Source organism: Carlito syrichta, unplaced genomic scaffold (genome assembly GCF_000164805.1).
Source record: "Carlito syrichta isolate Samal-C Ts95f unplaced genomic scaffold, Tarsius_syrichta-2.0.1 Scaffold80509, whole genome shotgun sequence".
Classification (NCBI taxonomy): domain Eukaryota; kingdom Metazoa; phylum Chordata; class Mammalia; order Primates; family Tarsiidae; genus Carlito; species Carlito syrichta.
Window position 1 is genome coordinate 38,112 of NW_007024605.1, and position 23,963 is coordinate 62,074.

Here is a 23,963-nt window from a genome sequence, read left to right on the forward strand (position 1 = left end):
GCCTCAGCCTCCCAAAGGCGCAGGATTACAGGCTGAGCCACCGAGCCCGGCTCACACCATATCTTAACAAGGCAATGGCCAGGACGATTCTTGGCAGACTCCTTGGGCAGCCTCGGATGGGGCCTGGTTGCCAGGGGAAGCATGTGATTAGAGCATTTAGTCCCACCCTGGGGGCCAAAGGTGCTGAACATTGATACCAATGGCCTGTGATGCAGCCTCTCAAGCCTCCAGGATGAAGCCTCCACGCGATCCCAAAAGGAGAGGTCCAGAGAGCTCTTGGATAGCTGAACACATGGAGGTTCCTGGTGGGCTGTGAGCTCAGAGACAGCGTGGAAGCCCCGCACCCTTCCCACCATGCTTTGCCCTACACATCTCTTCAGCTGGCCATTCAACTCTATCCTTTGTAATAAACGGATGAACGTGTTTCTCTGCGTTTTGTGAGCTGCTTTGGCAAATGAATGGAACCCAAGGCAGGCATAGTGAGAGCCCCGATTTATAGCTGAAGATATAGGTGACCACCGACTACGTGCGACAGAGGAGTTGTCAGTTGTGTGAGCAAAGGCAAAAAGTTCTTTCCTCTCGGTTGTCTTTTCCCTCCTGCCCTTTCAGCCAAGCACAAGCTCGAGGCTCCTGAAATGGCAGTTTAAACACTCTCCCCTCCCACCCAAGAAATGCCAAGGAGTGTTATGAATGGAAGTTTATGCTTGTGAAAGATACGGGGGCCTCTGCGACTTCCACATCTCACAAGCCTGAGATCCTGATGGAGTGGTCGTGTGTGTGTGTGTGTGTGTGTGTGTGTGTGTATAAATATCTGGGAAGGGGAGAATGAGGAGGTGTTTAGGGGACCAGGGAATCTTTCAGTAGCTCCGCGATTGGCAGATGAGATTAAAACTCCATCAACAGGAAAAGTCAGGACCACTGACAATTGGCAATATTGGCAGGGGGCACAGAAGCCGCTAGGTGGGATTAGAACCATATGGGGAATAGGCTGCCCCCTGCAGCTGTTCATCTTGATAATTAAAGTAAATCTCGCACCTGTGGTACAAAATTAGCTCAGGAACCAGAGACAACCATGGGTAAAGTCCATGTGTTACTTTGAACACAGAGGCTTACTATCAAGAGGCGTGGCGTTTAAGAGGCCTTTGGTTGGAAGGAAGCGCTAAAGAACGAGTGCTAGCATTAACTCCTTGTCCACCTGGGCTGATTTTAAAATGATTCAAAAACTCTCAAAAGCGTCCCTCAAGCAGCCAGATAACAGGTTTTACATGGAAGCATTCTCTTTAGTAACTGAATGGAATGCTATCCGAAGGCACAACTAAGGCTAGTCCTGAGGCAGCCTCCCCGGAGGTCAACTTCGCGGGTGTGATTTAGGGGAACAGCACTGGGTTCAATGATGGAGACCTCAGCCCCACCTCTGCTGCCAAGTGCACTTGGGCAGACCTTTTTTCGCTGGACTTTTCTGAGGTGCAAAATGGGAAGATGGGACCAGGGCACTGAAATGTATAATCCAGTCCTTGAACCTGAGTGACAGCAGACGTTGTCAGTGGAAGTGGCTTCCAGTGAGTCTGTTTTAAATGTCCAGATGGAAGGCACCATACTGATTTCAACTGTTTAAACATGCTAGAGTGCACGATATAAATGCACTTTATCCTCTTCATAGAAACTAGATAAAAACTGCCCTGCATAGCTATTACTTACTTGCTAAAATGTAGGTCCAAAGAGAACCTGGCTTCAAATCCCTTTTTGTTTTTTGAATAGGAGTCTCACTCTTGTTGCCCAGACAGGAGTGCAGTGGCTTGCTCCCAGTCACTGCAGCCTGGACCCGCTGGATTCAGGCGATCCCTCTGCCTCAGCCTCCCAAATAGTTGGAACCACAGGCGTGCGCCAACATCCAGCTAATTTTTTACTGTAGAGATGAGGTCTTGCCAAGTTGGCCAGGCTGGTCTCAATCCCCTGGGCTCAGGCAATCCTCTCACCTCGGCCTCCCAAAGTACTGGGATTACGGGTTCGAACCACCGCGCCAGGCCTACATTTACAAGATGTAAGTCTTAGAAGATGAGGACACGTAAGGACTAGATCCTGTTCTGGTGGACACTTGAGGGGCCTGAGTCCAAAGGTGAAGTCGCTGTGGGCTCCTGTTTCTCTGTTGAAAGTGAAAATGTTCCTGTAGCTAATTAAATGACTTCTCTAAAGGGTTATCAGACGTAGATCCAGTTCCAACATCTTCAGGAACAGACTGTGAGGCCAAGGGTGGGAAGAAAATGTTGCACTGCCACTACTCACTCTCCAAATGGCATTTTTCCTTATGTCAGTATCAGGAATTAAGTTGATTTAACCATGAGTGGCATATGGATAATTTAGGGAAACCAGCATTTTAATTCCTTTAGTCTCAAGAAATACCTACAAGAGCATAAAGTTCCATTTTCAAAGAAAGCAAACATGCCTTCTGCTCCCAGATTAACCTTTAAAGTCATTTCTCTGATCCAGGCTTTACAAATTTATAGAAAGAAAACATAGACCATGATGTTGACACGAGTAGCAAAGACTCGATTTTATTTTAGCTTATCTGCATTTTTCTAGTTACCCAATAAATACATCTAACTAGGAAAATAAAAGTCATACTACACCAGAATCAACTATATATTAAAAAAAAAATGCACAGTAAAAAGCTGGAAAAACAAAATAATGGTTATTTCTGAGTGTTTTCTTTTCTGAGACAGTCTCACTGTTGCCCAAGTTGGAGAGCAGGGGCACCATCATGGCTCACTGCAACCTTGGCTACCGGGACATAAGTAACCCTCCCGTTTCAGCCTCCCGAGTAACAGGGAGCTACAGGTGAACACCACATCAGGCTAATTTTCAAAAATAGTTTGTAGGGCCAGGTGTAGTAGCTCATGCCTATAATCCCAGCACTTTGGAAGTCAGTGGGTTCAAGACCAGCCTGGACAACTTGGAGAGACCTCATCTCTACAATAAATCAAAAAATTAGCCGGGCGTGGTAGCACCTGCCTATAGTTCCAGTCATTTGGAAGGCTGAGGTGGAAGGATCGCCTGAGTCCAGCATGCCAGGAGCATGCCACTGCCCTGCAGCCTGGGTGACAGAGTGAGACTCCAACTCAAAAAATAGTTTGTAGAGATGAGGTCTGTTTTGCCCAGGCTGGCCTTGAACTTCTGGGTTCAGTGATCCTCCCACCTCAGCCTCTCAAACTGCCGGGATTTCAGGCATGAGCCTCCCTGCCCAGTCTGTGTCTTCAAAATATTCTACAGCATGTGCTGACCTTTGACAATTGCAAAAAACCAAAAGCCACCACACATAACTGTCTTAAGATCTAGTAATATGGCTGTTTTTTTCCCCCAAGTGACTAGCAAGAGGAGTTACTGACTACAGGACTTGCAGCTTGCAAGTGAATGTCACTTTGTGGTTGTCACTGCAAGCTGGGGAGCACCACAGCACGCCTTGTCCATCTCAGTCTGTATGTGGTGATGTGGGGGACATGTGGCCCTGGGGATCACAGATGGGGTACAGGAAGGAGGGATGGACAGACGAGGCCATCTTCCTAGATCTCCTGGGAGGGACAGGTGCTGCCTGACTGGAGCACGTTTTCACCGGGCTTGCAATTCTGTACTTTGGATACTATGTTTATTTCTCTGGTGTTCTCTCAGGTTTGCGAAGAGCTGGGTGAGCGTCCTGCATTTGGTTCAAGGGAGAAAAGCCATTTGTCTTCACGATGCCAACACCAACTCCCTTCCGTGGTGGGCAGAGTGACACAAAGGTCTGCTCTTCTAAGGGGAAAGTGCCTCTGGGGACCACAGTCTAAACCCGCTCACTGGCCACACAGGAGACTTTCCTTCTAATCTGGGGCAGTGCAGCTTTTAATAGTGATTTCTCATATGGATTCAAGCCCCCTGTGCAAACTATCTACCAGATGAAAGAGCAACGATTTGTTCTTTTCTGACAGTGCCTACCAGTCAAAAAACATTCCTAAGTTGTTATTCCTCAAAGAATGATATGCAAAAATACCTAACACATCGCAGCTAACGGGGTGCTGGTTAAAAAAAATGCCTGGGTTGGCCGGGCGCAGTGGCTCGTTGACTGTAATCCCAGCACTTTGGGAGGCCCCAGCAAGAGGACTGCCTGAGCCCAGGGGTTCCAGACCAGCCTGGGCAACTTGTGAGATCTTGTCTCCACAAGATATCACAAAAACTAGCCGGGTACGGTGGTGTCTGTCTGTAGTTCCAACTACTTGGAAGGCTGAGGCGGAAGGATCACCTGAGTCCAGCAGGTCGAGGCTGCAGTAGCTGTGAGCCGTGCCATGGCACTCCAGCCTGGGCAACAGAGAGTGAGATTCCAACTAAAAAAAAAAAAAAAATTCCTGGACACTCCCAGCCCCAGTTATATCCATTTAAAATATTCTTTACCCTGTAAGTATCCCAATAAGCATAACAAAGAATTATAGCTAAGTAGATTCTACAAAATGAAATGTTACCAGAAATCAAGATCTGTTGATCTGCTGTTATTTATTTACCAGCATAATCTTCTCTCCCCCAATAAGCTCACTGAGAAAAAACACATACTTAAACATTTTAATTATCTTTCAAGCTGGTACCTCTCAAGGTCCAGACTCATCACGTTTTTACTTTTTAATATATATTTAATAAATCTCACATACAAAGCCATTCAAACTCAATATGCTGGTGTTAACAATGATTCTCAAAAGCTTTTGCTATTTCCATGATTTATTAAAATAAAACTAAATATATATAAAATAAAAATAATGAAAAACAAGGACCTCTATCGGCTTTAACTGCAAAGATTTTCATAATTATAATAAATTATAACATGTAATTATAACAAAAAGTTTAGTTTTGAAAAATGTTTTATTCAAGAATTACATAATTTCATATATCTTCCAAAATAGTTTCCTAGATTGCTACAAAAGCAAGCAAGTTCAATAAGAAATTTAAATCATTAAATATGTTTCACTAGTATATACATACAGAATGCCAAGCAATAATATTTAGCCCTGGAATGCGTACCATGTCTTTTGTTTTTCCTCATTAAAGGCTCAACCCAGCACTTTGTATAGGCTATATACAAGAGGCAGAGTTCCGTGTTTATAAGTTTGAGATCAGCTGCCTCGATTTATAGCTGTGGTAGTTTGTCCACTGGAGTGTCAAATTTGAAGTCTGTAGGGAACAGATCTGGGGCTCGAGGATAGATAAGTCTGTAGGACTGTCTGATTGTAACATCTGCAACACCAGCAATATCTCCAATTTCTAAAAGACAAAAAACAAAAGATTAACCACAACTTCCATCCTACTTCTTTTCTACAACCTGCATTCTAATTTGTGAGATATGGTAGTATAAAGTGCCCAACTTAAAAACAAAACCCCAAATATTTATTTTTCAAAAACCGATAAAGGCTTATCAGGTGCAGTGGCTCACGCCTGTAATCCCACCACTTTGGAAGGCGAAGGTGAGATGATTGCCTGAGTCCAGGGGTTTGAGACCAGCCTGGGCAACTTGGCAAGACCTTTCCTCCATGATAAATCAAAAAATTAGCTGGGCGTGGTGGCACGCGCCTGTGATTTCAGCTGCTTGGAAGGCTGAGGTGGAAGGATCACTTGGGCCCAGGAGGTCAAAGTTGCAGTGACCTGTGACCGTGCCACTGCACTTCAGCCTGGGCAAGAGTGAGACCATGACTAAAAAAGAACCAAAACCAAAAAACTGCCACATTTATAATATCTAGTTAATGATCATACCTTACTGAAATGGATTTTTAAACACACCCATTAATATAAACTCATTTTATATAAACTCAGCCAATGCAAACCAGTGAGATTTTACAGATTTTCACTGTGGACTGATTTTTAATTTCCTTATGTTACACTTGTATTATTCTAGACATACATACCTGATGAATGTCTACTATCTGAATGTCAACTGCCTCCTGGGCAGGGAAGAAAAAATTCTTAAATTTCAAGAAAACCTTTTGTATAAAGTATAAGAAGCAGAAAGCAGGCTGGGCTCACGCCTGTAATCCCAGCACTTTGGAAGAAAGAGGTGAAAGGACTGCCTAAACGCACGGGTACAAGACCAGCCCAGGCAACTTGGTGAGACCTTGTCTCTACAATAAGGATTGCCTGAACACAGCAGATGGAGGCTGTGCATCCTAGGTGACAGAGTGCAACGCCAGTGCAAAAAAAAAAAGCAGAAAGCACCAAGATTTGTTGACTAGAATGAACTCTAAGATTAGAAGTGAAGACAAGGACAATCTGCTTAGCTGCAACTCCTCACTTTTACCCCAAGACTCAAAATTTCCTTAAAAGATATGAGTGGAGGCCAAGGGAATGGACAATGGCCGATGATTAAGAACTGGCTTCCTCTCTAAGCATCTCTCTGCAACATTTATTACGTTTATCAACACACAGCCTAAGCTGATGTGCAAGGCTCTTCTGAACAGGGTATTGCACAGTGACTAAAGCCAGTAATTCACTAACTCACTTTAAATTCAGAAGTGACTACTCCTTTCTCTTTTGTCTTTGAGGATCACAGAATTCAAATGAACATATGCATACAAAGAAATTCAGCCACTGCCTTGCTAAGCTTTAGTGTGGCCATGTGCTCTGAGCTATGGCTGTCGCCATGTTTCCTGGCTTCAGCCCCTCCTCTACCTTGGGGAGGCGAGTCACCTCTTTCTCTCCAATTTACTTTGTAAAAAAACTATGTTTTCTAATCTTACAAAAAAAGCGCAAAAACTCAATACTTCTGTTTAAAAGTTTCCCTACAACACTAAATTCAAAAATGGTTTTAAAAGGCTCAACTACTTATGTCTACTTATTTCATAATTTTTATGAAGAAACAATACTGTACAAAAAGAGAACACACTCTTCACAGAATGTTAAAGACTGATGGGCAACACATTTAGAGCGTGTCTATCTGACGGGTACCATGCTAGGCATTAAGAAACAAAGCACTGCCCCCTACCTGCAAGATTTGTATTTTATTTTTATTATTTATTGAGTCTTGCTCAGGCTGGAGTGCAGTGGCACAATCACAGCTCACCGCAGCCTCATCCTCCTGGGCTCAGGCGATCCCCCTGCCTTAGCCTCCTGAGTAGCTTAGCTGAGTAGCTAAGTGTGGACCACCATGTCCAGCTAATTTTTTTTATTTTTTGGAGAGAGGAGGTCTCACTATGTTTCCCAGTCTTGACCTTCTGGGTTTAAGCAAACCTCCTGCCTCGACCCACCAAAGTGCTGGGATTACTTTGAACATGAACCACCATGTTCAACCCCCCTGCCAGTTTAAAAAAGGTTACGTATGGAAAGGAAAAGAGTACATAAAATGATCAGGATTATTTAGGGGGGGAAAAAAGAGCTTCTAAATTCCAGCACTCTGGGAGGCCGAGGCAAGATCGCTTAAGCCCAAGAGCTTGAGACCAGCCTTAGGCAACAGAGGAAGACCCCGTCTCTCCCACCCTAAAACAAATTAGCCAGGCATTGTGGAATGTGCCTATAGTCCCAGCTACTTGAGAAGCTGAGGTGGAAGGATCCCCTAAGCCTAGAAGGTCAATCAAGTCTGTGGTGAGCTGTGATCGTGCCACTGCACTCCAGCCTGAGTGGGAGTGAGACCCCGCCTCAAAAAAGAAAAATGCAAACTAAAATTAAATAATTAGAATGAGGGAAAAAAGTAAGTTTGTATACACGGTTATACCTTCAAACATTCTTATGAGCCATTTAAAAGCAAAATTCATACATATATAAATATATATATAAAAATATTTTTTTTTTTTTTTGAGGTTGGAGTTTCACTCTGCCACCCAGGCTGGAGGGCAGTGGCATGTTAATGGTCACCACAGCCTCAACCTGCTGGGCTCAGCCAATCCTTCTGCCTCAGCCTTTCAAGTAGCTAGAACTACAGGTGCGTGCCACCATGCCCAGCTAATTTTTTGGTTTACTGTAGAGACAAGGTCTCACACCAAGTTGCCCAGGCTGGTCTCGAATCCCTAGACTCAGGCAATCCTCTCGCCTCCACCTCCCAAAGTGCTGGGATTACAGGCATGAGCCACTATGCTCAGCTGTATTTTCTTAAGTTCTGATGTTGTGGAACAATGTCTTATGTGTGAGTTCTGCATATTATCTGCTTCTCATTTAAAATGGAAAAACAAATACTCACTCCAGCCTCTGACTGCATGCCACGTTTCCTGAGGAGGAACCTACCTTTCTGGGTCCTCTTCTCAGCGGATGCCTGTGAGGCCATGTAAATAGCTGCCGCTGCCACCGAGATGGGGCTCCTCCCAGGGACCAAGTCCAGCTCCACAGCCTTACGGGCTATATGTGTCGCTGCCATCTGCACTTGCTTAGGAAGACAGAGGTTGGAACAGAATCTGGACATGAAGTCCCCAGTTGTGATCAAGTCCACACTGGTTTCTAGAGCTTTCAAAATAAGTTTAAAACATCGACCGATTTCTTTCTTAGAAATTCGTGATACGGCACAGATTTCTAAAGGAAAAAAAATTTAAATCAGCCATTTAAGTCATACAGTTGTTTAAAATCTACCACCTCTGATGATAAATATAATGCATTCCAATTATAAAAATTTCAATTATGCCTTAAATATGAAACCACAATCCTTTCAGCGATACTTCCCACACAGTTATCAACATTTCTCGGTTAACTTAAATGTTCATCACACTTTAAATTTAGGTCTCAAACTTTCAAAATATTATCTTTTCTAAGTCTAATTCATGCAAGTAAATGTCTTCGACGAAAGAAAAACTCCTTTGACATGTATATAGTTATCTGTTGTAAGCAGTGGTTTTTTTTTTTGATTTTTATTGTAGAGATGAGGTCTTGCCAAGTTGCCCAGGCGGGTCTCAAACCCGCGGGCTCAGGCAATCCACTCACCTCAGCCTCCCAAAGCATGGGATTACAGGCTGAGCCACCGAGCCTGGCTGTAAGCAGTGTTTTAAGGAGATGAAGTATTCAAGCTAAAGAATGCCTGTTCAACCACACATCATGTGTATATGCAACCCCTGCGATCATAGGCTACAGCCCAATGAGATAAAAGATTGGACCCAGTTATTCTAAAGATTCAACCATCATTTTCAGAGTCAATTTAACAAAAGACTGTTTAAGTTATAATAACAGCAACAAAAAATGATAAAGGCCATTGCCTTTTCACCTTTACATAAGAAAATGTAAAAGTAAATGTTCGTTGGGTGAATGAAAGTACAGCTTCAGCTAATCTGAGCTTTGGAAGTGGAAGTATCAATGCAATACTGGAAACAATCTGACAAATACTCATGAGTAACCGCAAACTGGATGAAAAATCAAAGTTTTTTCTTTTTTTTCTTTTTTTTTTTGAGTTGGAGTCTCACTCTGTCGCCCAGACTGGAGTGCAGTGGCCGCTTCTGGCCACTGCAGCCTCGACCTGCTGGACTCCGGCAATCCTTCCGCCTCAGCCTTCTGAGTAGCTGGAATTACAAGCATGTGCTACCACGCCCGGCTGACTTTTTTTTTTTTTTTATTGTAGAGTTGAGGTCTCGCCAAATTGCCCAGGCGGGTCTCGAACCCACGGGCTCAGGCAATCCACTCACCTCAGCCTCCCAAAGCGCGGGATTACAGGCTGAGCCACCGAGCCCAGTCAAAGTTTTTTCAAAGCCTCCAACTTACGTGTGAAAGCACAAACACTATACCTTAAGAAAAAAACTCACTGATACTTTCTAAAACTTGACTCCCTAGCCTGTAGAGACCTGTGCTAGGAAACTGTGTCAAGTGTACACACTTACTACAAGAGGCCTATGATGGCAGGCCCAAAGTCCACAAAATATGTATAGTAATCAAGAGATCTCCGGATCTACCAAAGAACATAGTGAGTGGGCTTACACGAACTGAAATGACTCTATGTGGAAAAACTTGAAAGCAAAATGACCAATAAGACTACAGTATGAGTAAAAGTAAGGAACAAAACAAACAGGTGCTGGCAAATGACACTCAGGATTATTGTGTATAACAACACAGTAACTCAGCTTCTAAGTGTCAAAGCTGCCTGGCTTTGGGCTGTTACTTTAATATGATGTAGATAATACCACATGCTCTCACTCATAAGTGGGATCTGAACATTTATCACAATAGTGCAAAGGAGGGATCGACACTCCTGGGACACCACCGGGGGTAAAGGTTACCTAAAACAGGGGAAGTAAGGACCAGGGGGAGGGAGGCCCAAATTTCACCTGCACGTAGGTTACTTATGTACCGAATCTTGACTTGTACCCCACATTTTTATAATAAAATAAAGTTAAAAACAAAACCAACCCTCCCCCCCAAAAAAAACACCTTACCCTTAAATGTCCTAGGAACCCCTTCTTGCCTACAGGCAATATAGAGACAGGCAGAAGCTATGGCATCATTAGCTCTTCCCTTTAGGCTCTTCTGTTCGTACACTTGCTTGAATAAATTATTTGTTCGATCCTTCAAAGCAGAGAAACTAAGTTTAATTACCCCTGCCACTTGATTAGTTACATATCAAAATGTCATGTGTTCATTAAATTACGCTAAGTCAATGCCAGGATGGCTTAAAGGAGGTAGAGCAAAACTTACGACTATATTTCGAGGTAAGTTAATTCTGTCTGCCATGGTAGTGATTTCTTTGAATGCATTCATCATTGCCCGATCAGAACTACTCATTGTTCTCCGATTCTGGTACTTAGAATTGCCAAATTCATCAAAACTTGCAGCTCCTGTACCCTATAAAACAAAGTTTTATATCTATGCAAATTAAAAAACCTGAATGAACAATTTCTATGAAAATGTAACTTATACAACCTGATTCCATATGCCCAAGTAATCTGCACTGTGCATCCTACCTATCCCTCAAATATTAATAAAGAAAGTACCAGGTAAAGATGTTTCAAAGAGATTTTCTACCAAATATTTAAGAAATATGTAATTTTTTTTTTTTGAGTTGGAGTCTCACTCTATCTCCCAGACTGGAGTGCTGTGGTGCTCACGGCCACCCCAGCATCGACCACTGGGCTCCAGCGATCCTTTCGCCTCAGCCTTCCAAGTAGTCGGAACTAAAGGCATGCGCTACCACACCTGGCTAATTTATTATTTATCGTAGAGACGAGGTCTCGCCAAGTTGCCCAGGCCGGTTTAGAACCTGCGGGCTCAGGCAATGCACTCGCCTCAGCCTCCTAAAGTGCTGGGATCACAGCTGAGCCACCGAGTCTGGCCAAAATATGTAATTCTTAACATGTGTTCAAGACTTCAAAAAGTGCATAAAGTAAACATAAATGTGATATTGAAATCTGACGAAACTGAATGGAAAAAGAAAGTCCAATTTCATTTACAAATATGATACAAAATATTACATATTAGAAAACCGAATCCAAAAGCATATTAGAAAATTATTAGAAAATCTAATAATATAAAACACATATTAAGAGACCCAAGGAGAATAATCACATGGTCATCTTCCAAAGGTGTTAAAAAAGGCAAGTGAACAAAACTCAAAATTCACTTTTGATAAAAACTCATAGAACACTACAGATGAGTACTTCGTCACATTAGAAAATCACTTTCCTAGGCCCAAAGCCAGCACTATGATTAATGGAGAAACATTGGCAGCATTCCCACCAAAGTTAGAAGACAAAGGCACCTCACTTTTTTTTTTTTTGCAACACTGCATGAGAAAAAAATAGCCAATATAACTAAGCAGAAAAAAATCAGAAGTACAAAACTGAAAAGGAGGTGATAAACTATTTGCAGACAATATCTTTGTCTACCTAGAACATTCAAGAAAATCACTAAAAAACTATTACTATAGATAACAAGAATTCATTAAAGCAGCAAGGTCATAGTAATAAACAACTAAATACCCTTCATATGTACAATCAACCAGTTAGAAGACAATGGAAAAAAAATGTCAATTACAATAATATCAGTCTAGGAATAAGCTTAAGAAACACGTAAGATGTTTATGAAGAAAACCTTCAAACACCTCTTAAAAGTACACTTTCTTCCCAGCCTATAAGGCTAAGGCAAATGCAAAAATAACCCACTTAAAGACATTTCTGAATACTGTAAACTGTTTAACCTAGCCTATACCATGTTTTTCAAATTTGACATGCAATTTATCAACTAGATAATTAAAAAATTAAAAACCTGCTCTTTTCTCATGATACTTTATTGAAAATAAAATATGCAATAGTATAGATTAGGTCATAAAACAGTAAACATTTCCTTAGTTTGTACTTTGGAATACTGTCACTATTTTTTTTTTTTTTTTGAGTTGGAGTCTCACTCTGTTGCCCAGACTGGAGGGTACTGGCTGCTCCCGGCCACCACAGCCTCGACCTGCTGGGCTCCGGCGATCCTTCCGTCTTAGCCTTCCGAGTAGCCGGAACTACAGGCACACGCTACCACACCCGGATAATTTTTTGATTTTATTGTAGAGATGAGGTCTTGCCTGCCCAGGTGGGTCTCGAACCTGCGGGCTCGGGCAATCCACTCACCTCAGCCTCCCAAAGGCGCGGGATTACAGGCTGAGCCACCGAGCCCGGCTACTGTCACTATTATTTCCAACTCAGACAACACAGTAAAAAGCCAGGTTGCTAGGAAAGTCAGGTTTCTGCCTTACACAATAGCAGCAGCTACCAATTACTGAGCACATGTACATACTATATGCTCTGTTATAAATATTTTGCACACATTCTCATGAAACCCTCAAGAGCTCTATGGAGTACTATTATTCTCATTTTACAGATGAAGAATGTGAAGCTAAGGTGAGTGATAAATTCACTAATATTAGAAAATAGGCTACACTGACCTACAATTTCTTTTAGGCGGCATGGTGGGAAAAGAAGAAATTCTTGATATTTAAGGAACATACCAACATTAATTCAAAAGATCACACTATACTCATTTTTTGTGCAAAATGTGCTTGATCAAAATAGGGACTAAGTATAAAGACTCTGTAATTTTGATCTGATGGAATCAAAATTATTTCCCTTTAAAACGGAAGAAACACACAAGTCCATCATCATTCACAATGATAGGACCCGCAAACCTTATCTTGACAGGTTGACTCCCCACTGGAGTTGTGACTGATACTTCTGCAAAGTCCCAACTCCTGGGTCTTTGGTCATTCTAGTACTTGGTACTTCCTACCAAATGAACTTATTACCTTGCCAATCATTGTAGACAGATCTCCATCACTCAAGAGAGGATTCTGAGAATCTCCAACTCGAGACGGATCTTTTGTTGCTTTGTCATTGCTGAAAGTTCTCCATTCAGATCCCACATCAATTACACGGTCACCTAAGAATATGAGCACACAACTAAGTCATCTTGTCATGATACAATTTACTTAACAACACTGTCCAATGTCCAACTGAAGCCATTTTATTCCCAGGAAATCTCAACATGGGACCATCTAAGGCTCCAGTTTAACTATCATGTCTCAGACACTTGTGCTAAAGAATTCTTTTTTTTTTTTTGAGTTTGAGTCTCACTCCTTTGCCCAGGCTGGAGTGCAGTGGCATGCACACTCACAGTCACCCCAGCGCTGACCTCCTGGGCTCCAACAATCCTTATACCTCAGCCTTCCAAGTAGCTGAACTACAGACGTGTGCTACCACGCCCGGCTTTTTTTTATTTATTGTAGAGACGAGGTCTCGCCAAATTGTCCGGGTCTCAAACCCATGGGCTCAGGCAATCCACTTGCCTTGGCCTCCCAAAGTGCTGGGATTACAGGCTGAGCCACTGAGCCTGGCCCTAAAGAATTCTTGTATCTATCGTGCCAGTCCAATAACAATCCTCTTTATTTTATTTTATTTTTTGAGTCAGAGTCTCACTCTGTCGCCCAGGTTGGAGTGCAGTGGCACGCTCATAGCTACTGCAGCCTTAATCTGCTGGGCTCAGGTCATTCTTCTGCCTCAGCCTTCCAAGTAGCTTGAACTATAGGCGTGCACTCCCACACCAGGCTAATTTTTGATTTACTGTAGAGACAAGGTCTTGCCAAGTTGCCCAGGCTGGTCTCAAACCTATGGGCTGGCAATTCTCTTGTCTCCACCTCCCAAAGCACTGGGATTACAGGCATGAGCCACCACACCCGGCACAACCTTCTTTAAACATTATGCTATGATTAGTCATATTCTAACTGTTGGAAAAAAAATAAATTAGTCAAAAATAGCAAAACAGAGCTATTCATAGGTGATGCAAAATTAAAGCAATATAATAAGAACCAAATTCTGCACAAAACTTGTAACAGGCATGAAGAATACAACAGAAAACGGTTTTTTAGAATGGTAGTAATGCTCATCATTTAATGTAAAAAAAAAAAACAACACTAAGTTTTCAAGGGAAATGCTTTGAAGAAAATAAGAGTAAGCTCACACGCTTCAAAGTAACTATTTGATGAAAAATATTTTGGGCCAAATAATTTACACAAAATCAATCTAAAGACTATATTTAGTGAGAAGAAAGTCAGGTAGGCAAACTTTTCTTTGCAAGCAAAGAGGCAGCAGCTAAATATACTATGTCCAAAAACCAGACACAAGTACATCTGAGTGACTACCGCTTTGGTGAACAAGCTCAATGTCTGGTACTATCTTCAAATAGACAAGAGTTTGTACTGAACACTTACACATGCCAGGCATTGTGCCTTTTGTAAATGTTCTCATTTAATCCTCACAGCCTTATATTATAAAGGTTAGCTCCCACTTTTATTGCCACTTTACAGGTAAGTTTAACTGCTCTAAGATCACACAGTTAGAAGTGAAATGTACATCAGATTCCAGAATGTGTTCTACAACCACACTGTAAAACGTGAACTTTTTCAGTGAAGTGTGGCAAAGTTGAAAGCAGGAACCAGACCATTTCCATCTTTGTATACATACAGCAAGCAGAAAGAAGACAGGGATGGCAGAAATCCATTACCACAGCAATTAAAAGAAGTTATGGTATTGACATTCAATTAATATAATGGTCAAGAGCATGGACTTTACCGTATGTTCAAATTAGCCTTGGACAAATTCATTTCTATGCCATCACTTCTTAACATAAAAATCCTCTGGCTGGGCCTGGTGGCTCAGCCTATAATCCTGCGCTTTGGGAGGCTGAGGTAAGTAGACTGCCTGAGCCCGCGGGTTCAAGACCCACCTAGGAAACTTGGTGAGACCTCATCTCTACAATTAAAAAAAAAAAAATTAGCTGGGCATGGTAGCACACACCTGTAGTTCCAGCTACTTGGAAGGCTGAGGCGGAAGGATCACCGGAGCCCAGCAGGTCGAGCGGCCAGTACATTCCAGTCTGGGTGACAGAGTGAGATTCCAACTCCAAAAAAACCACAACTCTTCATCAACTTCATATTTTAAAGATTGTAAAAATAAATAAGTATGTACGGTGCATTTAAAATGCTTTAAAAAGTAGTTATAAGTGCTCAATATTAGCTATATTAGCTATTACTGCTATGAAAATAAAATACATGGCAGATATTCTGAAAGTTTCTCCCTTTTTGGTGTGAGTAATCAGGAAAGGCATCAATTTTAAAACAATCTCCACAGAAGACTTTAGAAGTATCCAAGTGCTTTGCGGCAGGTACTTGATCAGTATGGAACAGCAAAAGACAGAAGGAACAGGAGGAGGGAACTCCATGTAACCATGCTAAATCTTCTGTTTTATATATAGTATATCAAAGTGCTCATCATAGTATAGTCGTCATAATCTAATCTTAGTAATGTATACACATAATCTTAGTGAGACATATATAGAGGTTTTCATTAAATCTCATCATTAACTCATAACATTCTTATTAACACAAATGAATGTATTAGGAGAAAAGTGTAAATGAAAAGGAAGTATACCCACATCTTTTAAGTCTCTCTAGAAATCTAAAGGTAAAGCATATTCAAGATGCTTCATTTCATGTATTCCCTTTGATCTCCAAATTCCTTACCCATGGGTTTCATTTGCTGCTTGCTTTATATTGACTTTAAAAGACAAGATGGACTTTATTTAAGGGTAGCATTGTATAAATAGAAAACTCAGCACTGGGTCGTGATGTAATTTTTCCACATACTAGAAATGATCTAAATGACTCGTTCAAGAATTTGGGTTGGCCAGGCTTGGTGGCTCAGCCTGTAATCCCAGCACTTTGGGAGGCCGAGGGAGTGCCTGAGCTCGCAGGTTCGAGGCTTCATCTCTACAATAAATCAAAAATTAGCCAGGCATGGTAGCGTGCGCCTGTAGTTCCAGCTACTTGGAAGGCTGAGGCGGAAGGATTGTCAGAGCGCAGCAGGTCGAGGCTGCGGTGGCCGGGAGCAGCCACTGCACTCTGGTTTGGGCGACAGTTGAGACTCCAACTCAAAAAAAAAAAGCATCTGGGTTGAGCCATTCCCTCCTTTTATATTTAACTACTCAAAAGAGGATTTATAAGGAATAAAGTTTCCAAAATAACTCAGTAAGCCTCATGAAACTACAACTAATCCAGTGGATGAAGTGCACCAAGTAACAAGGGTATGACCATTCAGGAAAAGCATCAGAATAAAGGATTTTCAGTAGCATTTTAAAAAGTTGTTCTGGAAGAAGCCCGTAATACAGAATCTTTTCAAAGGATAAGTGGTACAAGGCAGTCACATTTGGGTATAATCAACCTTTGAAATGGAAGAAGCCTGCTTATAAGTAACCATAGACAAGAAAGAAGCCTGCCAATTAGCAAACACACACACAAAACTTCACATATTCCTTAATGTTCTAAAAACAGAGAAACACACCAACTTGTATGAGCTTTGCTCTTAACACTACACTGATTTTTGTATAATTAACACCAGGCAGAAAGTCTATATAAGGAAGATGTATAATATCCAAAACAATAACTCTACTATAATATGTACAGAAACTACTACTCCTTCCCTTCCATTACAGAATATGATCTAACCCTTTAAGTCAAATTCCGTATCCAAAAAGAGTAAACACACCCAATATGTATCTGTATGTGTTACACACATGTATAGCCAACTCTCAATCCATACATGAGAGTGGTGTCCAAAAATAACTAAAGCAGGCAGACAACTCCCTTATCCCTGTCCGGCCTGCTGTCTCCCTTGCAGTGTAAATTTGTTGTTCTACTTGCACTAAATTTGTTGTTCTACTCTTTAAAAAAAAAAAAAAAAAGGTAACTAAGACATCTGACCCTATTCTGAAAAAAATATGGGTCTCATCTCTTTATTTGCAAGAAGAAACCGAGAATAACTGTCAAAATCACCCACACTTGTTTGAAGTGGTTCAATCACTTTGGCACCTGTCTTAGGATTTGGCAATTCTACTTTTAAGAACAGTCAGCCTCCTGTATCTATGTGTTCTACACCGGTGGATTCAACCAACTGTGGAAAAGTGGGAAAAAAATTACAACCGGCCACAGTGGCTTATGCCTGTAATCCCAGCACTTTGGGAGGAAGAGGCGAGAAGACTGCTTGAGATCAGGAATTCAAGGCCAGTCTGGACAGCATGGTAAGACCTCATTTCTACAGTAAATACAAAAATTAGCCAGGGGTGATGGCACATGCCTGTAGTCTCAGCTACTTAGAAGGCTAAGGTAGAAGGATCACCTGAGTTCAGCAGTTCGAGGCTGTGGTGGCCATGGTTGTGCCACACACTCTAGCCTTGAAGACAAAGTGAGACTCCGACTCAAAAAAACAAAACTGCATAGGTACTGAACATGTACAGACTTTTTTCTTGTAATTATTCCCTATATAATAAAGCATTACAACTATGAACATAGGATTTACACTGTATTAGTGCTCTAAATAACCTAAAGTTTATTTAAAGTATATGGGAAGATGTGTGTAAGTTACATGCAAATACATTCAGATTTTATATCAAGGACTTGAGCACCTGCAAATTTTGGTATCAAAGAAAGGTCCTAAAACCACTCGCCCAGGGATACCAATGGAGTGAGTGTGTTACCCACAAAAGTCTCATACAAGAATGCTCACAGGAACATTACTCATAATTAGCTCAAAATTGGAAACAACTCAACAGGAAAATGAATACAATGGAATACCCCTCAGTAAATAAACTATCGATATATGCAATAACAAATGCATTTTTTTTTTGAGTCGGAGTCTCACTCTGTTGCCCAGGTTGGAATACAGAGGCATGCTCACGGCCACCACAACCTCAATCTGCTGGGCTCAGGTGATCCTTCTGTCTCAGCCTTCCAAGTAGCTAGAATTTTTTGACTTTTTGTAGAGATGAGGTCTCACCCAGTTGTCTGAGCTGGTCTTGAACCTGTGGGCTCAGGCAATTCTCTCACCTCCATCTCCCAAAGTGCTGGGATTATAGCCATGTGTCACCATGCCTGGCCTGCAAATGCATTTTTCTAGTGTTTTTGAAACTGAACCAAAAAGTTAGTCACAAACAAGTCTATACTGTATGACTTCATTCATATGTAGCTGAAAAAAAGGGCAAAATAATCTATGAGGCTAGATATCAGTATGGTAGTGGAAATGGGGCTGATTGGAAAGTAGCATAAAAGAATTTGTGAGGTGAGGGAAATGGTCTATACAAGCGGGGTTCCCAAAAACCAGAATTTATTTGTAAAAAGTTAAATGTATATGTATTCTTTTTTTTTGAGTTGGAGTCTCACTCTGTCGCCTAGGCTGGAGTACAGTGGTACACTCATGGCCACCCCAGTATCGACCTGCTTGGCTCAGGTTATCCTTCTGTCTCAACCTTCCAAGTAGCCGGAACTATAGGCACGTGCTTTCACACCTGGCTAATTTTTTAAAAATTTATTGTAGAGCCGGGCTCGGTGGCTCAGCCTGTAATCCCGCGCCTTAGGAGGCTGAGGTGAGTGGACTGCCTGAGCCCACAGGTTCGAGACCCACCTGGACAACTTGGTGAGACGTCATCTCTACAACAAATCAAAAATTAGCCGGGCGTGGTAGCACGTGCCTGTAGCTCCAGCTACTCGGAAGGCTGAGGTGGAAGGATCGCTGGAGTCCAGCAGGTCGAGGCTGCAGTGACCGGGAGCGGCCATTGCACTCCAGTGTGGGTGACAGAGTGAGACTCCAACTCAAAAAAACCAAAAAAACCAAAACAAAAATTTATTGTAGAGACAAGGTCTCGCCAAGTTGCCTGGGCTGGTCTCAAACGCACGAGTTTAGGCAGCCCACTCGTTTTGGTCTCCCAAAGCGCTGGGATTACAGGCCGAGCCACCGAGCCCAGCCTTATATTTACTCTTACATGTTTAAGCTTCAGTCACCTTCAAAGTACTCTCCATGTGATGCAACACACCTATCAAGATACATTTTCCATGAGTTTCTGAGTCTGTCAATTTTGATGGCTTTTAGGATTTCTGCCATTTTTGGTTTCACCTCTTCCACATAGGCAAAAAGTTTCCCTTTAAGAAGTTTTTTCATCCACAGAAACAAAAAAAAAGCCACCCAGGGTGTGATCGGGTGAATAGGGAGGGTGGAGCATGGAGGTCATGCCATTTCTGATCAAAAACTGAACACTCAGCACGGTGTGTGTAGGCGCCTCATCACGGTAGAAGAACCAGCCACCTGTTTGCTACAACTCGGGACTTCTCTTCCACCAATTGTGATGCAACCTTCTCAAAACTTCCAGATAAAAACTCTGTTAGATTGCTAGATCCGGAAGAAAAAATTCCAAGTGCACTACAAGGGGCTCAACCTCGAAAAGATAATTCTATTTTTGGGGTCCCCCCGTGAGCTTTCATTGGTAACACTAATATATGCACGGTCAAAATTCAAACCGTATGTTTCGTTTATGCAATTATACCTCAATCAATTAAAATTAAAATTCATTCCCACCAATATACTATTGATTTTGAATTAAACTACACCAAAGTTATATATTATTTTTAGTACAACAGAACAATTTTTATCACCTTTTTTGACGAATACTCTTTTTCCTCTAGGTCTTCATTTTATTATTTTTCTTTTGAGTTGGAGTCTCACTCTGTCGCCCAGACTGGAGTGCAGTGGCATGCTCCCAGCCACCACAGCCTTGACCTGCTGGGCTCCAGCGATCCTTCCGCCTCAGTCTTCCAAGTAGCCAGAATTACAGGTGCACGCTTCCACGCCTGGCTAATTTTTGATTTTATTGTAGAGATGAGGTCTCGCCAAGTTGCCCAGGTGGGTCTCAAACCTGTAGGCTCAGGCAATCCACTGACCTTGGCCTCCCAAAGCACTGGGAATACAGGCTGAGCCACCAAGCCCGGCCCAGGTCTTCTTTTAGATTTCAAAGTATTATGCATGCCACACTTAAGATTAGACCTACATTTTTTCTTATGTTAAAAATCTCATTTCTAACTAATAACTGCTATAATACTTCATATGCTTATATTCAGGCATTTTTAATAGACTATTAATTTTTAAATATGATTTGAATATTGTAGATATAGAACCCCATCAGTAGCAAAAATATTATTCACTTCCCAATGGTTAAATACCATTTCTATTTTATATCTAAGGCACTGGTCAGAACTTTCAAAACAGTGCTCTTGATTTTCATGGGAAACATTTCAACATTATGCATACAATAAATTGAAATAGTGCCTTACTAAACCATTTTCTACTGTATCTTACATAGAAGTGTTAAGTTTATTAAATGTGTCTTTTTTTTTTTTTTTTTTTGAGTTGGAGTCTCACTCTGTCAGCCAGGCTGGCGGGCAGTGGCATGCTCCCAGGCACCGCAGCCTTGACCTGTTGGTCTCAGGTGATCCTTCCACCTCAGTCTTCCAAGTGTTCCTTCCCTTGGAACTACAGGCGCGTGCTACCAAGCCTGGCTAATTTTTTGATTTATTGTAGAGATGTGGTCTTGCCAAGTTGCCCAGGCTGGTCTCAAACCTGTGGGCTCAGGCATTCCACTCACCTTGCCTCCCAACGTGCTGGGATTATAGACGTATGGGATTGGAGGAGTATTATATGGGGGCTTTCTACACAATCCTTATTCAAGGTGATGGAATCTTGATCATCTGAGATATCACCAGTCACCACGGCAGAGGGAAGACAAAGTGGTGAATTATACACTGACGTCATGGTTTCTGACCAAAGTGGCACTGTATTTCCACTCACATGCCACTAGCCAGAGCCAGTCAAGGGGTCATACTTAACTTCAAAGCGGTTGAGGAAGTACAGCCATACCATGTGCCCCAAAGGAGAACTAAGTTAGTGAATAGTCATCAGTGTGGTTTGGTTCCTGGTGACAATTGATAAACAGAACTCAGCACTGTATTTGGGGGGATTTATGTATAAATTTATACAAAAGATACAATTCTTGATTTGCAACTCTGAGGCCTTCTGATAGGAATGTAAAGTTGCCTCCTAATGTATCTTTAATACTTTACCTTATTCACCTAGATCTTCAAGTATTATAATAATGGCCATCTTTACTAACTTAATGGGTATCTTGTCTTTCTATACACTGTGGATATGTCTTAGGTTTGTTCTCTACTTTACTAACTCAATTTTCTAGAATGTTACGTATGCTAATTACTGCTTTAAAACAGTTTTATTGTGTTTGTCTTCTTGTGCTGTCCTATTTATTTCTGACATTTAATAGAAAGTTTCTTCTAGTAATGAAACTATGTCGAGGCAAAATGTTCTGCTAAGTCCATAGGACCCGTTTCTCTTTATTGTAGTTTGTATTCATAAGCCTAATGTTGATTTTTAAGCTTATTCATCCTGTAATTAAGAACTGTCAATCTAAGTCCAGTGATGGTAGTGATGTTGGAAAATCTTCCAATCCACCATCACCAGTTCTTCTTAGTCTCTGGGTGCTAACAGTCCCTGGTAGATAAAAGATGCCTCCGGCCGGGCTCTGTGGCTCAGCCTATAATCCCAGCACTTTGGGAGGCCGAGGCAGGAGGACTGCCTGACCCCACAAGTTCGAGACCAGCCCGGGCAACTTGCCAAGACCTCATCTCTACAATAAATAAAAAATTAGCTGGGCATGGTAGCACATGCCTGTAGTGTCAGCTACGTGGAAGGTTGAGGCAGAAAATTACCTGAGCCCAGTAAGTCAACTCTGGGGTGGCCATTAGTGTGCCCCTGCACTCCAGCCTGGGCAATGAAGTGAGACTCCAATTCAAAAAATAAAATATAAAAAGATAGCCGGGCTCGGTGGCTCAGCTTGTAATCCCGCACATTTGGGAGGCTGAGGCGAGTGGATTGCCTGAGCCAGTGGGTTCGAGACCCGCCTGGGCAACTTGGCAAGACCTCATCTCTACAATAAATCAAAAAATCAGCCGGGCGTGGGAGCGCGCCTGTAGTTCCAGCTACTTAGAAGGCTGAGGTGGAAGGATCGCCGGAGCCCAGCAGGTCGAGGCTGCGGTGGCTGGGAGCGGCCACTGCACTCCAGTCTGGGCGACAGAGTGAGACTCCAACTTAAAAAAAATAAAAAAATAAAATAAAAATTAAAAGATATCTCAAACAAGATAAACTCCCAGTAGGAATCTGAAAGTTTATTGGGGAGAATATAGGTAGACAAAATAATTGTGACTTAAATAAGACAGCAGCTTCTCACATTAACATCCCATACTTAATACTCCTAGGCTAGTGTGACCTACTTACAATCCACTGATTAGAACTTAATCACATGGCCATGCCTAGCTACAAGGGAAGCTGGTAAATACAGCCTAGATGGGCAGACACATACTCAGTTAAAACACAGGAACTCTTACTAATGGAAAAATGGGGAAATAGATATTGGAAAAGTTTCAGCTATGAGGAATTACAGAGTGAGTGGGAAAGCAGAGATGAGAACGAATGTCCAATAAAACCAAGGTACTCTGCTTTACATTCTGAAGGAACACTACAGAAAGGCAAATTAAGCAAACAATTTGCTTACTATGCAAGCTATAAACTGTAAATCCAACCAAAGGGATATGAAAGTACAATGTTAAAACCACAAAGGCTTAAGGTAGCAATCTTAACAGTGCAGGAGAAAACTGTAACACACCAAAAGCATCTAGGAAGCCAATATTGGAGAGGGTCTGGTTTTCCAGCCTGATCTAAATTCTTAGAATGCTTTTGATACTTGCTTATAATTCAATAAAGAAAATCTTAATTTAATTTTTTAGACATAGTGCAGTGGCACTATCACAGCTCACTGCAGTTCTGGACTCCTGGGGTCAACTGATCCTCTGGCCTCAGCCTCTCAAATAGCTGGGACTAGAGGCACATGCCACCATGCCTGGCATGACTAATCAAAAAATTTTTTGACACAGGGGGCAACTCTAAATGGATCAAAGATCTAAATGTAAAACCTCAAACTATAAGAACCTTAGAAAATTGCAGGACATGGCTGGGTGCAGGGACTCACACCTATACTCCCAGCATTTGGGGAGGCCAAGGTAAGAGGACTGCCTGAGCCCATGGGTTTGAGACCAGCCCAGGCAACTTTGGCGAGATCGCATCTCTACAATAAATCAAAAAATTAGCCAGGCGCGGTGGCATGTGCCTGTAGTTCCAGTTACTTGGAAGGCTGAGGTGGAAAGATAGCCTGAGCCTTGCTGGTCAAGGATGCGGTGGCCAGGAGCGTGCCACTGCACTCCAGCCTGGGTGACAGAGTGAGACTCCGACTCAAAAAATCAAAAAAAAAGGAAACAACCTTACAGAAATTGGAACTAGCAACCATTTTCTGACCAAAACCCCAAGTGCCCATGCCATAAGAGATAAGATAGACAAGTGGGACCTCATCAAACTGACAAGCTTCTGCAAAGCCAAAGAAACCATCAAGAGGGCAGGGAGACAGCTCACAGACTGGGAAAAAATATTTGCCAACTGTATGTTTGACAATGGCCTAACATCTAGGATCTACAAGGACCTCAAATGTGCCAAAAAGAAAAGATACAGTCCCATTAAAAAGTGAGCAAATGATATGAACAGGCACTTCTCAAGAGAAGACATACGAGCTGCCAACAGATACAT

General features: G+C 42.0%; 1 protein-coding gene across 1 annotated transcript in view; it reads right to left on the reverse strand.

The window, feature by feature from the left end:
- Positions 1–4,859: 4,859 nt before the first annotated feature.
- Positions 4,860–23,963, reverse strand: part of GTF2B (general transcription factor IIB) — a 38,552-nt gene continuing 19,448 nt past the window's right edge. Inside the window, exons 3-7 of the mRNA XM_008055032.2 lie at positions 13,190–13,323; positions 10,603–10,749; positions 10,344–10,473; positions 8,221–8,502; positions 4,860–5,277 (exon numbers count right to left, since the gene is read on the reverse strand). Coding sequence (XP_008053223.1) covers positions 5,144–5,277; positions 8,221–8,502; positions 10,344–10,473; positions 10,603–10,749; positions 13,190–13,323 — 827 coding nt within the window. The 3' untranslated portion in view covers positions 4,860–5,143. The remainder of the gene's footprint in view (positions 5,278–8,220; positions 8,503–10,343; positions 10,474–10,602; positions 10,750–13,189; positions 13,324–23,963) is intronic.